The sequence below is a fragment of the Heloderma suspectum genome, chromosome 1 (assembly GCF_057233095.1).
Source record: "Heloderma suspectum isolate Gila_16-S chromosome 1, 16-S_ref, whole genome shotgun sequence".
Taxonomy (NCBI): Eukaryota; Metazoa; Chordata; class Lepidosauria; order Squamata; family Helodermatidae; genus Heloderma; species Heloderma suspectum.
The window spans coordinates 191,267,285-191,280,756 of NC_139458.1; the positions used below are offsets into that span (position 1 = coordinate 191,267,285).

The 13,472-nt window shown below is 43.1% G+C and overlaps 1 protein-coding gene across 3 annotated transcripts in view; it reads right to left on the reverse strand.

Annotated features, from left to right (window-relative positions):
* Window positions 1–13,472, reverse strand: part of PDE11A (phosphodiesterase 11A) — a 255,148-nt gene that overhangs the window by 58,764 nt on the left and 182,912 nt on the right. For all 3 annotated transcript variants that reach the window (XM_084814457.1, XM_084814447.1, XM_084814442.1), the window contains one exon: window positions 2,855–2,964. In XM_084814457.1, the coding sequence (XP_084670583.1) occupies window positions 2,855–2,964 (110 nt within the window). The remainder of the gene's footprint in view (window positions 1–2,854; window positions 2,965–13,472) is intronic.

Below are 13,472 nucleotides of genomic sequence, written 5' to 3' on the forward strand. Positions count from 1 at the left end.
AACCAAGGGAGAAGTAGCCTGGCAGGCTTCCTCAGGCAGGGAGATCCACAATGAAGGGGCAACCACTACTTCTTGCAACCACCCGCTGAACCTCAGACCCAAAGGAAAATAGTTTTATATGGGAACAGGCATATAAGTGCCCTGGGCCCATGTTGCCTGATTATCACCTTTAACTCAGGCCTAGTACTCTCTGCAGTAGTAAACCTGTGTCTGAGTTAAATCCTTTCAGACTGCAGCTCAAGTTCCCCTATCCCTGTAACAAAGTAATAACCACCAGTTTCTGAGTAGTGGGGAATTTCAGGTTTTGCATGCATAAAACAGTTCTCAGGGATTGGGTACACCAAACAAGTGCATCTGATTCCATGTTTTTGATCTCTTGACTGCCTGTTCTATAAGTGGGTGGATGGGTTCCCAGGCTGAGTGCGGATGTCACAGCGGATGTCTTCGTTCACACAGAAGAGTGAGCAATATCAATATGAGGAAACCTGCACCACATTGGACCGTAGTGCATTTTGTCACATAGCTGGCACAAAAGTAGCAGCTCAGTATGCTCCCATGCAGACATGCCCTTCAAGAACGACAGTGCAGGAAACACATCTGCCCACGCTGGCAAACTCCCACGTACCTACACAGTTCATCAGCCATGGCCTTACTCTATAGCTTCTCGATTTTACCTAGTGACTAATCTGCTGCTGCACCTTAGCACTTCTTCCAACAGCAGGAGTGCTTGCCTTATACTAATAAGCACATGGATTGCAAGTTGATGCCATAGTATATCTAAAAGCACTAGAAGACCTTCACTGAAGTGTGAACAACAGCTGCAAGGCAGAAGAGAGTATACTGGGTTAAATCCGATGTCACGTGAGCAGACTTCCGCTCACGCAATGAGACTTGCCCTTACTCTCCTCTTCCTGCACCCTGAAATCAGCTCTGGAGGGAACCTCTACCCCCAAGAGCCAATTGGGGGGGGGCATTGGGGGCTGTAGGGAGTCAGGGAAATCCATTTTGCCAGTTGTTTCCGTTCTGCTGGCCGACGGCCACCATCAGATCCAACCCACTGTGGAGGGAATTCAGTCTCACAGGAGTAAATGCATAGATCTCTCTCTCATGTAAGTTACTTGTACATTTCTCTTGTTGTGAGTGTAAACACAGAAGTGTTTGTACAAATCCAACAACTTCATTTCCCTCCTAACAGCTGGTACAGACTGCTATTACCTTCCCAATGCCTAATGCACAAGCTGAAACATTATCTGCCTCAGATAAGGGGGCACTGCAACCAGTATGGGTGACCAAAGACTCACTCCTGAGATTGCTGAGGAAGCTGATGACACTTTATCTGGCCACAACTATATCGTGCTCCCTTAGTAGGAACCTGTGTTTCTCTGAATTTGTCCCATGCTCCTCCAGGCTCACAGCCCCAGGTCTTTTGGCACTGTGGGCAATGGGACTGAGATGAAGCTTGAGAGACTGCCAGCAAGGAAACTCTCAGTGTATATGTTGGGTTAGGATCGAGCTACAGAGTTGCTGATGAAAGGACATGTAAGATACTTTATAGGCAAGCCCTCCATTTCCCCAGGCCACTAATGGTGTAACAACCTCTTCTAGAATAGTTGCCTTGTACTGGGTACTTCCTCAGGCCTTGTGCCTGGAACCTGCTTCCCTGCATCTTGCACCCCACTGCCATCCAGACGTCCTTCAGGCAGCTCCCTGCAAGCTTACCCATGACCACTAGATTTGCTAGGAACCTTTCTAACCATGTAGAGGACTAGCCATGTAGAACCCTTAGCCTTGTTGGGGTAGGGGGCCTGCTATCAAGCTAAGCTGTGGGCAGACAATTCTAATCCAGCTGACCCACCACTTCGAGGACTGCCAGCTCAGTGCTTTGCAAAACAGCATGGAAGACATGGAGCAAACCTTCTGACTCAGGGCTTTTCTACATGAGGCATTTACTGTGTGCTTGTCATTCCCTACTCACAGTTGTTTATGGGTTCTTTTGATGACGTCGTGACCCTCTAGTTTTGCTTCTGTGTCTAAAGAGCACTTTCAGCTAGTTTTTTTAGAGCTGGGAAAATGCAGTATTTATTTGTAAAAGCGAAAGAAAATGCTTTTCCCCCACTTTTGTATTCATGTTAGTCTGCTATACCAAAGTGCTGCCTAGAGTTTATGTCATGGAAAAGCAGGAACGGAAATGCTCTTCATATAGTGCTCAAATCTCAATTCTGCGATGAAACCAAAAATAGATAGAGCAGATTAACAGCCGATTAACAGCCTCATGTAGAAAAGCTCTCATAAACCAGAGTAAAAGCTGTAAAGAAGTTATGAAATCTCCTATGCACTAACCATGAACAAAAGCCATTTTTTCTGCATTTGTAGGAATATGCCTGTATTAGCCAAGAAGAACGCTGTTTTGTGGAAACACCTGCTTCTGTTTTGAATGCCATCGGTTATATTTCCTTAATATTGCCTGAAAATGCATACAATTGCAATAGAGGAACAAGAATGACAGATGGGGAATTTTCAATGCTTTCCCTTTTGGCATACGCAGATATGTAAATGAAAGAGATATTCCAACCAGCATAACACCCATATTCTGTATCACAATTTTATACCAGACAGAAACTCACAGGGGGCAGGCCAAGTCAACAGCATGATACAAAGATGATTTAAAAGGAATTTAAATTTATGTTTCAGAGAGGGAAAGGAATAGGGAATTGTTAAGATGGATAGTCTCTCTTAAACGCAAGCATAAGAATACTTTGCTGTGCATGACACCTTGAAATTAATGCTTTCTTATGTAACTTCTAACACCTTTAACTCTCACCTTTAACAAAGTAATAAAAATGAAGAAACATACTTGGCTTGAAAGGCATTGTTGGTTCCTCTGTGGTCAAGGTCATGGCATAAACATCCCACAATCAAAGCTAAAATTTCAATTTCTGTCAGAATCTCCTGAAATCCTGCTGTCTAAAAAGCAAAGAAAAGGAAAAACAACATTGGTGATGTCAATAATTGCAGCTTTCAGTGATGCTGTTAAAAATCAGATATATGAATACTTAGTGGGAACATGAACAAGACCTATCAGTTAAGGTTGATCCATTGTTCTGAGGACTTTAATATGGATGAAAAGTGCCACTATAACTCCAGCCAGTAATATACTAGAACATACATGCAAAAGGCTTAATGAGATCCAGGACCATCATCACAATGTTGCCAAACTGCTCTTTAAAAAATATATAAAAATGCACTTTTACTTGATATTATGCTGTTTTGACACTTTAATAGGGAAGCCAATTGGCCAAATTTTGCTGTGGTCAATTGGTCTCGCATCAGTGGCTGAACTCTGGAACACGATGCTTTCCATCTGGTATCGTCATGTTTTACACAGATATCACAATGCCATGATGAAAACAGCAACGGAAGGGGACTAGATAACAGAAGCGTTAATGGTTGGACACTAGGCTCTGTTGTGCAGAGAGAGCAGGACACAAGATCAGGAAGACCTCGCCCCATACTTCCCGCAACACATATGTAAGCAGGTCACTTGTCCCTTTGCTTTGGCACCGTGATTTGGGTCCATGCTGTTGTTCTGGAGCAGGGAAAAAGCCTCTGCGTGATGCAGGAAAAGAGGAGGGTGTAGAAAGAGGGCACCAGGGCTAGATCTACACTATGGCTTTATAGTGCTATTGAAGTGCACTGATAACTGTTGGGGCACATTACATATTCTATATACTGCTACTGTAGTGCTATTTTCTGCTTTTTATTCCACATTATCCAAAATACTGCAACAAATGTAATTGTGGGTCCTACAAGGTATAAATGCACAAGAGGGCCATAGTGTTACCATGATGGGATCGTAACAGCATGACATAAGGTGTAGATCTGGCCCAAGACCCTAAAACCTTTTCAAGCTTGCATCAGCCATGGGTGCAGTAAGGAACTTCTCTTTACTTAGAGACTTTACCCTGCCTGGTACATTAATTGTCCTCAGCTCCTCACTCTATCCTACCCATGTAACATCCTGTTTCTTCTGTACAACTCTGAATAATAGTGTTGTGCCACATCTATACGTAGTATTTTTGTCCCCAGCAAAGTGGAGAGCCATTGTGATATAATGTTTAGAGTGTGGGAATAGGAGTGGGGACACTCCAGCTCAAACCCCCACTCAGCAATGAACCTCATTGGGTAACCTTGGGAGAGTCAGGGTGCTTCTACATTAAGCAACCCTCCGCAAAAATCCACATCCTTTCTGGAGCTTCCTGCTTTCTGTTCCTTTGCGGGATTAGGAAGGGCTCCTTTTCACGGCATACATGTAGTTTGAACTGAGGAAGTGCCTTCCTTCCTCCCTGGCATGTGTGCAGAGGAAGTGGGGGGTGGGGGAGGGTTCTTGTTTCCATAGCTTAAGTTCTGCTGTACTCTTTTCTCGCAGCCCCCAGGAAACCTCTGACTTACTTGAGTAGACATAAAATGTAAGATTGTGCCGTAAATCTGCAACCCTTGGCACACTTATGTGGGAGTAAGTTCCGTTGAACTCAATGGGACTTACTTCTGAGTAGACATAAGATCACCCTGTAAGTCTGCAACCCTCGGCACTTACTTGGGAGTAAGCCCCACTGAACTTAATGGGGTGCTTTGAATCAACAGAGGACGTTGCTTCTCAGCTTGGTGAGGTGGGGGATCAGATGTGTCTCCTTTCGTTGGAGGGAGGCATTTTACCCTCTTCTCCCTCCAACGGAGAAATGTGCTCAAGCATTTACATGGCAGACACATGGGAATCAAGGAAAGTCCTTCCTCAGGAAGATTTGAACCGCGGTTGCAATCAACTGGCGATTCTTGCCCTCACGCCTGTCAAATCTGCTCCTGCACGCCCCACTCCCATCTTCAATGCCTTTGTCATCCTGACCACGTGTGCCCACCAACTGAAAACAAACGCCCACAGCAGGCAGATAGAGCAGTTTCTTCCGCTATTGGAGAATCTCACAGGGAGGTCATGCTGCTCCTGTTCCATGGGTTTGAAAAAAAACCCACATTTATTGGGGAAAACATGGGATAGGCTGGGGGAAATTGAGGGAGACAATTTTCCCCAGGTAATCGTGTCATCTAAAGAGCCTGCAAACTTCTGTGAGAGAGTCATCTCAATAGCAGGATAAAAGCTCTGTGTGATGAACCCACTACTCTCTCTTAGCCTAGGCTAGTTGTGTGGATAAGGAGTGGGAAAAACCATGCATACCACCCTGAGCTCCTTGGAGGAAAGGAAGGTTTAAAATGTACTAAATGAATAAGAGGTGCTGATCTACCCTGGAGCTGGCGCAATGTCTCAGGTAGACAATGCATAATGCAAGAAGTCATTACAATATAAAGGACAATTTGATCCTATTTTTACCACCCTTCTCTTCATTATCTTAGAACACACATACACAGGCTCCACGTTTGGGAGGACCCTTGGGCAAGACACCCTCCATGGGCCTCCTCCCTCAGTGGGTCTACTTTCTGACCACTATTGTCATCAGCTGCTGTTGCTCCTCATCATTGCTATAATTTCCTTGCTTGACAGACAGAGAGCCAGCGAGCAAAGAGGCAGTGGCATCTACTGTTCCTCCTTCTCACCACCACTATTGTCTGGGCCAGAGTGGGAGGCAGATGAGAAGTTGCATTGGTGAAGAGAACTCCAGGGGGCTCTTGTCAGTGGTCCCCCACTCAGTGTGGACCCATGGCAGGTGCCCAACCATGCCTACTCTTGCTGCTGGCCCTCTGTCTGTCTGTCTATATCTTGCAGCACAGGGTTTCTTTAAGAAAAAGCAAGAAAATAATTGTGTACAAACTAGTTTTCACATTTGGTGTTATAACTAAAGGAATACATTGGCTAAAAGCAGCAATAGTACCTAAAGAATAAATTCAATAGCTGAAGACTGAATTCAATTGATCAAAAAAATCTTTGAATGAAATGGAACTAAATACCAAATATCAAAGATTATTTAAAAATATCATTATCAATGTAAATACAGTGGTTTGGATCTAGACTTAATCATACATATAGTAGACCCATTGAAATCACTGATTAAAATGTGTCTACTCTACATATGTCTAGGTCTGGATCCAATCCAGTATGAGGGCAGGAAGATATCTGCTCTGTAAATAAGGTGCTAGAATAAGGATTATGATTCCTTTGCTTTTAAAATTTAAGTGTGTATAGGAAAATGCACAGTGCAGGATCATAGTGGAGCAGAATTTATTTTTGCCAGCAAATAAATGACCTTAACTCTCAAGAGCCAGAGTCTAAAGTGAGTTATGGAGGACATTCTTTCATGTGAGGAAATGAATTGAATCACACCTGGTCTGTTTTTACATGTTTTGTTACTAGCACACTGGATTTAAGTTTAATTATTTGTACAATATATTTTAGCTGTTTGTTTTCTTTTTCTTTTCAGAAGTTAAAGAGAGTACCTGAAAAAACACAACTGATTAAAAACATGTGGGTTTGATCTTGGGGTTGATCCTACAGTCAAAATTCCTTACTCACACGAGTAGTCTCATTATAATCAATGAGTGCAGTCATGTGAGTTAAAATGATGGATGTGTAGGTTGCAGCACCAGGTCTGTAGCTCTCAAAGGCCATGCCATACAGTAACAGTATAAATCATTAAACATATAAAAGGACTGCAGAGCTGTGAAGTTGTTTTAAAACTGTCATGCTACATTCATGGCATGACCCATAGATGGGTCTAAAACATTCACAGCACAGGAAAGCAGCTTAGGTTACAACTCTGCATTTGAAAATGAAGTTCTCCCCTTTGCTCTTTGCAAAAGACTGTAGGGGTCCCTTTTGCTGCCACAAATGTATGACGAGTGATAATAGTTCAAAGAGATTCTAGACTGGGCCATCCAAGTCCATGGGTTTGTTTAACTCAGACTGTTATAAAATGCCATAAATTAAGCCCCAACACCACCCAATTATTCTTTTCCCCTATCAATGTGACCGTAATACAAACACAAGCAGCCCAGTACTATGAACCTAAACTAAATGTCAGGGTTTGATGGAACCTAGGGTCCTACATGGTAGTAGGATCAGAGCCCCAATATGAGGAGGGAATAAGCCATCAACCAGCAAGTGGTACACACACAAAATGGTTTATATTGGTGAGCACAAGCTGCAGTGAACCTTGAGCTCGCATGCGTCTCCTCCTCTGGGAGGAGACTTGGGAAGCTTTTACTTAACTATGGTAAAAGTTGTCCAAACCAGGGATCATATATAACATTAACTATAGTTTGTTTAAACAAGCCAGCTTCATAAGCAAAAGTTAAAAGTTGGCTTATTCTGAAAATGACTATAATTAGTGTTAAACCATGATCCCCAGTTCAGATGAAACAGGAAGTCAGGGTTTCTATTAATAAAATTGAAAGTAAAAGCTTCAGAAGACCTCCTCCCAACCAAGTGCGAGGAGGAGAAGGGAGGAGGGATTGTGCTTCTGCACCATGGCTTATAGTGACATGTGAATGTGGTTCAGATAATCATATCTTGGCTTAATAAGTTCAGATATGAACAAGCGTTTTGTCCACGCACATAGCTCCTTCTCACAAGCTGGCAAAGAAACTAGGAAGTCTAGAATAGCCAAAGGATTAATTCTTAAAAAATCAGATTGCCTCTGATAAAATACACAGTGTCCATGAAAGCTCTTGTTAGAATAAATAAAATTGTTAGTCTTTAAGGTGTCACAAGACTCTGTGGGCTCCTTCACACGGAACTTTTATCCTGCAACTGAGATTGCTCCTTCATGGAAGTTTGCGGGCTCTTTACATGATGCCGTGACCCTCCAGGGCGTCTCCTACACTAAATGCCCTTTGTTCCATTTTTAAATAGATTGCAGATAATGAGCTATCAAATTACCCCATCCTGTTCCACTTCAGTTTCCTCTGTGAAAAGAGGAAAAGCAGCAAGTAGAGGAGCGAGATCAATGAAAGATATGGAAGACTCAGATATGGGGGGAAGGAGGGGAGGGGAGGGGAGGGGAGGGGAGGGAGGAAAGGAAGCTCATGTAAAGGGAGTCAATTGTGATCCTGCATTAAAACGGAAGCAGAAAGCCCTGTTTTAAATGCAGGATTTTAGGCTGGTGTAAAGGTGCCCTTTGTTGTTTTTGCTACTACAGACTAACATGGCTACCCTTCTGGAAATTCTAAAAAAAGAAACCTTCATCCTTTCCCACCCCAATAGTCATTATTCATGACCCTTCTACCTCTCTGAACCTAGCCACACTGACATCACAGATGTCATTCTAAAACATGTAATATCGACATTTTAAGATGCATATAAAACCCAAAGGGATTGTCAGTGTGTTTACTGTAATAGCCAATCATAAAAGTGTTGAACTGACACTCTCTAGTACAGCCTCAAAAACAGTATTAACATAAAATCTAAGATAATCATATGCTCCCCCCGGCCCTGCATTACCCGTAAATTGCGTGAAATTATTACATTCCATAAGAAGTTATGTAAATCTTAGGAACAAAATGGATGACACGACAAAATATGTACCTATATTTCAAGGTTTCTTTACTTAAGTATCTGTAGTTTTAGAGTTTAGTGGCAACATCATTATCTAGGTAATATCACACTTAGGAACAACTTAATGATATGACCATTTATAGTCCAGATTTCAAGGGGAAAAGTGATCCTTGTAGAACAATACAATGCAATGTGCAGATCAGTAAACTATACATTTCTCCTTTGGCCTTTAATTTGGTCTTATATTTTTAAACACACTGATACTGTCAAAAATCTGTATTCCTAAACTGAACATGTTTAATTATGCAGACTGTATCCTGCATAGTTAAACACACTGTTCAATTTAGGATATTTTAATTGCAGTCAATCAAAATACTAGCACTTTTCAGGCTTTCAAATTATGGATAATGACTGCATGTAGCGGAAGTGTAGCATAGTCTGTCTCGCGCCTATCCATGTTTATTAGAACATCAGCAGACAGCCTCCATGCATATAGCTACAGAGGTATATAGACGTATATAGCTCCATGCATATAGCTACTATATATACATATAGCTTTATCTAACACATAAAGGCCAGAGGGGTGAAGCCTGTCACCAAGATTCTATCCCCTCACCCAGACAAGGCCATTATCCCATTTGGAACACATAGAAAGGGCTAAACCGGTATAAGAATGAATAAATTTGAACCATTCTGGACAACATAATGCTAGTCTTAAATTCACTTTCTAACACATCTCCAGCTGTAAATCCTGAATATCCAAAAGTATAACTGTACTGAACTGCTGTAGCATTAAACACTATATATATTTATATTTATATTTGCATAAGCTTTTGTAGGCAAGAGCCACTACATCAAATGTACGATGTGCACAATAGAGTGTGGAAGAGGTACACACAAGCAAGAATCAGTTGAGAGAACATATTCTGAAAGCAAAAATTGTTGTTGTTGTTCAGTCGTTAAGTCGTGTCCGACTCTTTGTGACCCCATGGAACATAGCACGCCAGGCCTTCCTGTCCTCCGCTCTCTCCTGGAGTGTGCTCAAGTTCATGAAAGCAAAAATACCATACCTTATTCAATGAACAGAAGTCAAGAAGAGCCAGTCACATGAAGTGAAAGACCCCATAGATCAGGGAAAGGGAAACTCTTTCGGCCCAATGCCGAATTCAATTTTGGAGAAGCTCTTAGGGGGCCGTATCCCAGTGGTGGGAGGGGCCAAATTCAAATGGGGTGGGGCCAAATTACAACTCACCTACCCCCTAGCATATTGTAGCTTAAAGCATTTATTTCCAGTAACTAAGCCTTAGGAGATATATTTTAATCTTTTAGAATGGGGGAAAACTGCACAAAAGCCAGGAAATCACCAAATGATTGGTGACTGGGGAAAAGGGACTGGAACCAGGGGAAGGGTGTGTGGCCATCTCTGGAATACCTGAAAGTTGGATTGGGACCACAGAAGGGCTGGATTTGGCGGCTGAGGCTCCCCACCTCTGCCATAGATGTTGATGGGCCCAGGCATACCCACCCTTTGTGGATTTGGATAAAACTGCACTATACCCCATGTGACATGCATGAGGTGGGATATTGGTGATTGGATCTCCTGACACTTTCATTGTAATTGTACCTTAAAAGCAGCCTCAAGAGAGCTCTAATTATTATCAGAGCAGCAGACTGGAAGGTGTGTGTGTGTGTGTTTGATCCTTTTTCCCTGTACCATTTTCCCAATCAACTCCCTGTCCCCTTTTCCAAATCTGCGATTAGCCCTGCTGAGGAAAAATACAGGTACCTATATAAGTGAACATAAGAACATAAGAAGAGCCATGCTGAATCAGACCAAGGGTCCATCTAGTCCAGCATTCTGTTCACACACTGGCCAACCAGCTGTCGACCAGGAAACCACAAGCAGGGCATGAGTGCAACAGCACCCTCCCACCCATGTTCCTCAGCAACTGGTGTAGATAGGCTTACTGCCTCTGGTACTGGAGGTAGCACATACCCATCAATACTAGTAGCCAATGATAGCCTTTTCCTCCAGGAATTGGTCTAACCCCCTTTTAAAGCCATCCAAATTGGTGGCCATCACTACTTCCTGTGGTAGCGAATTCCATAGTTTGACTATGCACTGTGTGAAGAAGTACTTCCTTTTATCTGTCCTGAATCTCCCACCAATCAGCTTCTTAGGATGACCCTGGGCTCTAGTATTTTGAGAGAGGAAGAAAAATGTCTCCCTATCCACATTCTCCACACCATGCATAATTTTGTAGACCTCTATCATGTCTCCCCTTACCCTCCTTCTCTCCAAGCTAAACAATCCCAGCTGTTGTAACCTCCTCTCAGAGGGGAGATGCTCCAGCCCCTTAATTCCTTTTAGTTGCTCCTTTCTGTACTTTTTCCAGCTCTACAATATCTTTTTTTAGGTGTGGTGACCAAAACTGTACACAGTATTCCAAGTGTGGTCGCACCATAGATTTGTATAAGGGCAGAATTGTGTTGGCAATTTTATTCTCAATCCCTTTTCTAATTATGCCTAACATGGAGTTTGCCTTTTTTACAGCAGCTGCATTCTGGGTTGACATCTTCAGTGAGCTGTCCACCACAACCCCAAAATCTCTTGCCTGGCCAGTCACCGCTGCCTCAGATCCCATCAGGCTATACTTGAAGTTCAGATTTTTTGCCCCAGCGTGCATCACTTTACACTTGCTTACACTGAACCACGCTTGCTATTTAGATGCCCATTTTCCCAGTTTGGAGAGATCCTTTTGGAGCTCTTCACAATCCCTTTTTGTTTTAATAAATAATTTGGTGTCATCCACAAACTTGGCCACTTCACTGCTCACTCCTAATTCCAGATAATTTATGAACAGGTTGAAAAGCATTGGTCCTAATACAGATCCCTGTGGGACCCCACTATTTACTTTCCTCCATTGGGAGAATTTACCATTTATTCTTACTCTCTGCTTTCTGTTCTTAAGCCAGTTACTGATCCATAAGAGGACCTGTCTTCTTATGGCATGACTGCTAAGTTTTCTCAGGAGTCTTTGGTGAGGGACTTTGTCAAAACCCTTTTGGAAGACCAAGTAAACAATGTTTACCGGATCACCCCGTCTATGTGTTTATTGACACTCTCAGAGAACTCTAAAGGTTAGTGAGACAGGACTTACCTTTGTGGAAGCCATGTTGATTCTTTTTCAGCAGGGCTTGTCCTTCTATATGCTTACTAATTTTATCTTTAATAATGCCTTCAACCAATTTACCCGGAACAGATGTTAAGCTAACCGGCCTGTAATTTCCCGGATCCCCCTTGGATCCCGTTTTGAAAATTGGTGTTACGTTGGCCATCTTCCAGTCCTCTGGTACAGAGGCTGTTCTTAGGGACATGCTGCATATTTTGGTTAGAAGATCAGCATTTTCATATTTGAGATCTTTGAGAACTCTAGGAGGAATACCAACTGGGCCTGGTGATTTACTTGCTTTCAATTTATCTGTAAGGTTGAGAACTTCATCTTTTGTCACCACTATTTGCCTCAGTTCCTCAGACTCCCTTCCTGAAAACATCAGTTCAGGCACAGTTATCTCTAGCGGGGCTAATAGCAGCAGGATTGGGGATGGAGATGGCACAGGGGAAAGGGTTAAACAGCCTTCTCCATTACCACTACCCCAATCCAATTCCCACCCCTGCTGGTGCCTTTAAGTTAAAATTAAAATGTTAGGAGATGTCATCACAGATGTCTCTTGTTTCATCTGTTTAGAACCTTAACCATCTCGTCCATTCAACCCAAGAGAAACAGCATCAGATCTGTCAATGAATCCAGTTCTAGAGCCACATGCTCAGAAAGTTTGCCGTCTGTGAAACAGGTTTCTGTTGGTGCTGAAAACTGTGAGTTCAACGGAATTCCTTTAGTACATTGGAGCTCAGGCCCCACGTCTACCTTGTACTCAGTCTTGTGGGCAGGTTATTTGTCATTTGTGACTAGCCATGCCTCCCATGGCAGCCATTTTGTGGTGGTGCCCATGACAGTTTCTCAAATTGCCACATGTACCCACAGGCCCCAGCCTACCCCTGCTCTATTTGCTGAAATGTTCACCAGCTGGTTTCTGTGTTTGCCATACTTAACATCAAAGTATGTGTCAATCATTCTCTTTTAGAGTAATCTTTATGTAGGATATTGTCAGCAGCTGATGGCAACGTATGGCCCTCCAGATGTTTTGGCCTACAACTCTCATCATCCCTCACCATTGGCTATGCTAGTTAAGGCTGATGGGACTGGTAGGCCAAGACATCTGGAGGGCCACAAGTTGCCCACTCCTGGCATATGTTGGAGGATGTGGAAGAGAATGAGCTTAGTATGAGAGTATGAGAGACATTATTCAGTTCTAAAATAGTATTCCCTGAGGAGATATGGGAACAGGATGTACCAGGGTGAGTAGCCATTTCTAGCTGGGGTATCCATTCAAGGCCTGCAATAGTGAAGCATAATTTTTCAGGATTGATTGTAGATCTTTAGGGATAAATTGCAGAGGCTTTAGGTGGGAGCTATAGATAACAACAACAGATTCTGCCACTTTCCTTTCCTGGCTATCCACTAGTAGGTCACTTTAAGGGTACTATAGTTCTTCTGGGTGACTAAGATCAAAACTGCATGTTAAAAAGTTTGCTTGAGCTGAACATCTATTTTGAAAGAACAGCAGCCACATGGGCCCCTTTTCTGAAATGTGCTCCACACCATTGCCCCTCGCCTCAAGGGGTTAGTAAAGGGAGGCACCACTTCAAGCAGTGGCTCCCGAGTGAGCCGGGGGTCTGAGCCTTGGGAAGGAGCCTCACTAGAGGCTTTCATGGGTCATATGGGGAGGCCTGGTGGGCCCAATTCAGCCCACGAGCTGGAAGTTCCCTACCCCTGCTCTACAGTCTCCTTTCTGTGGTTCCGAATGATGAAGATATCATGAATACATCTTGAGTCGAAAAGAGAAGTGAGGG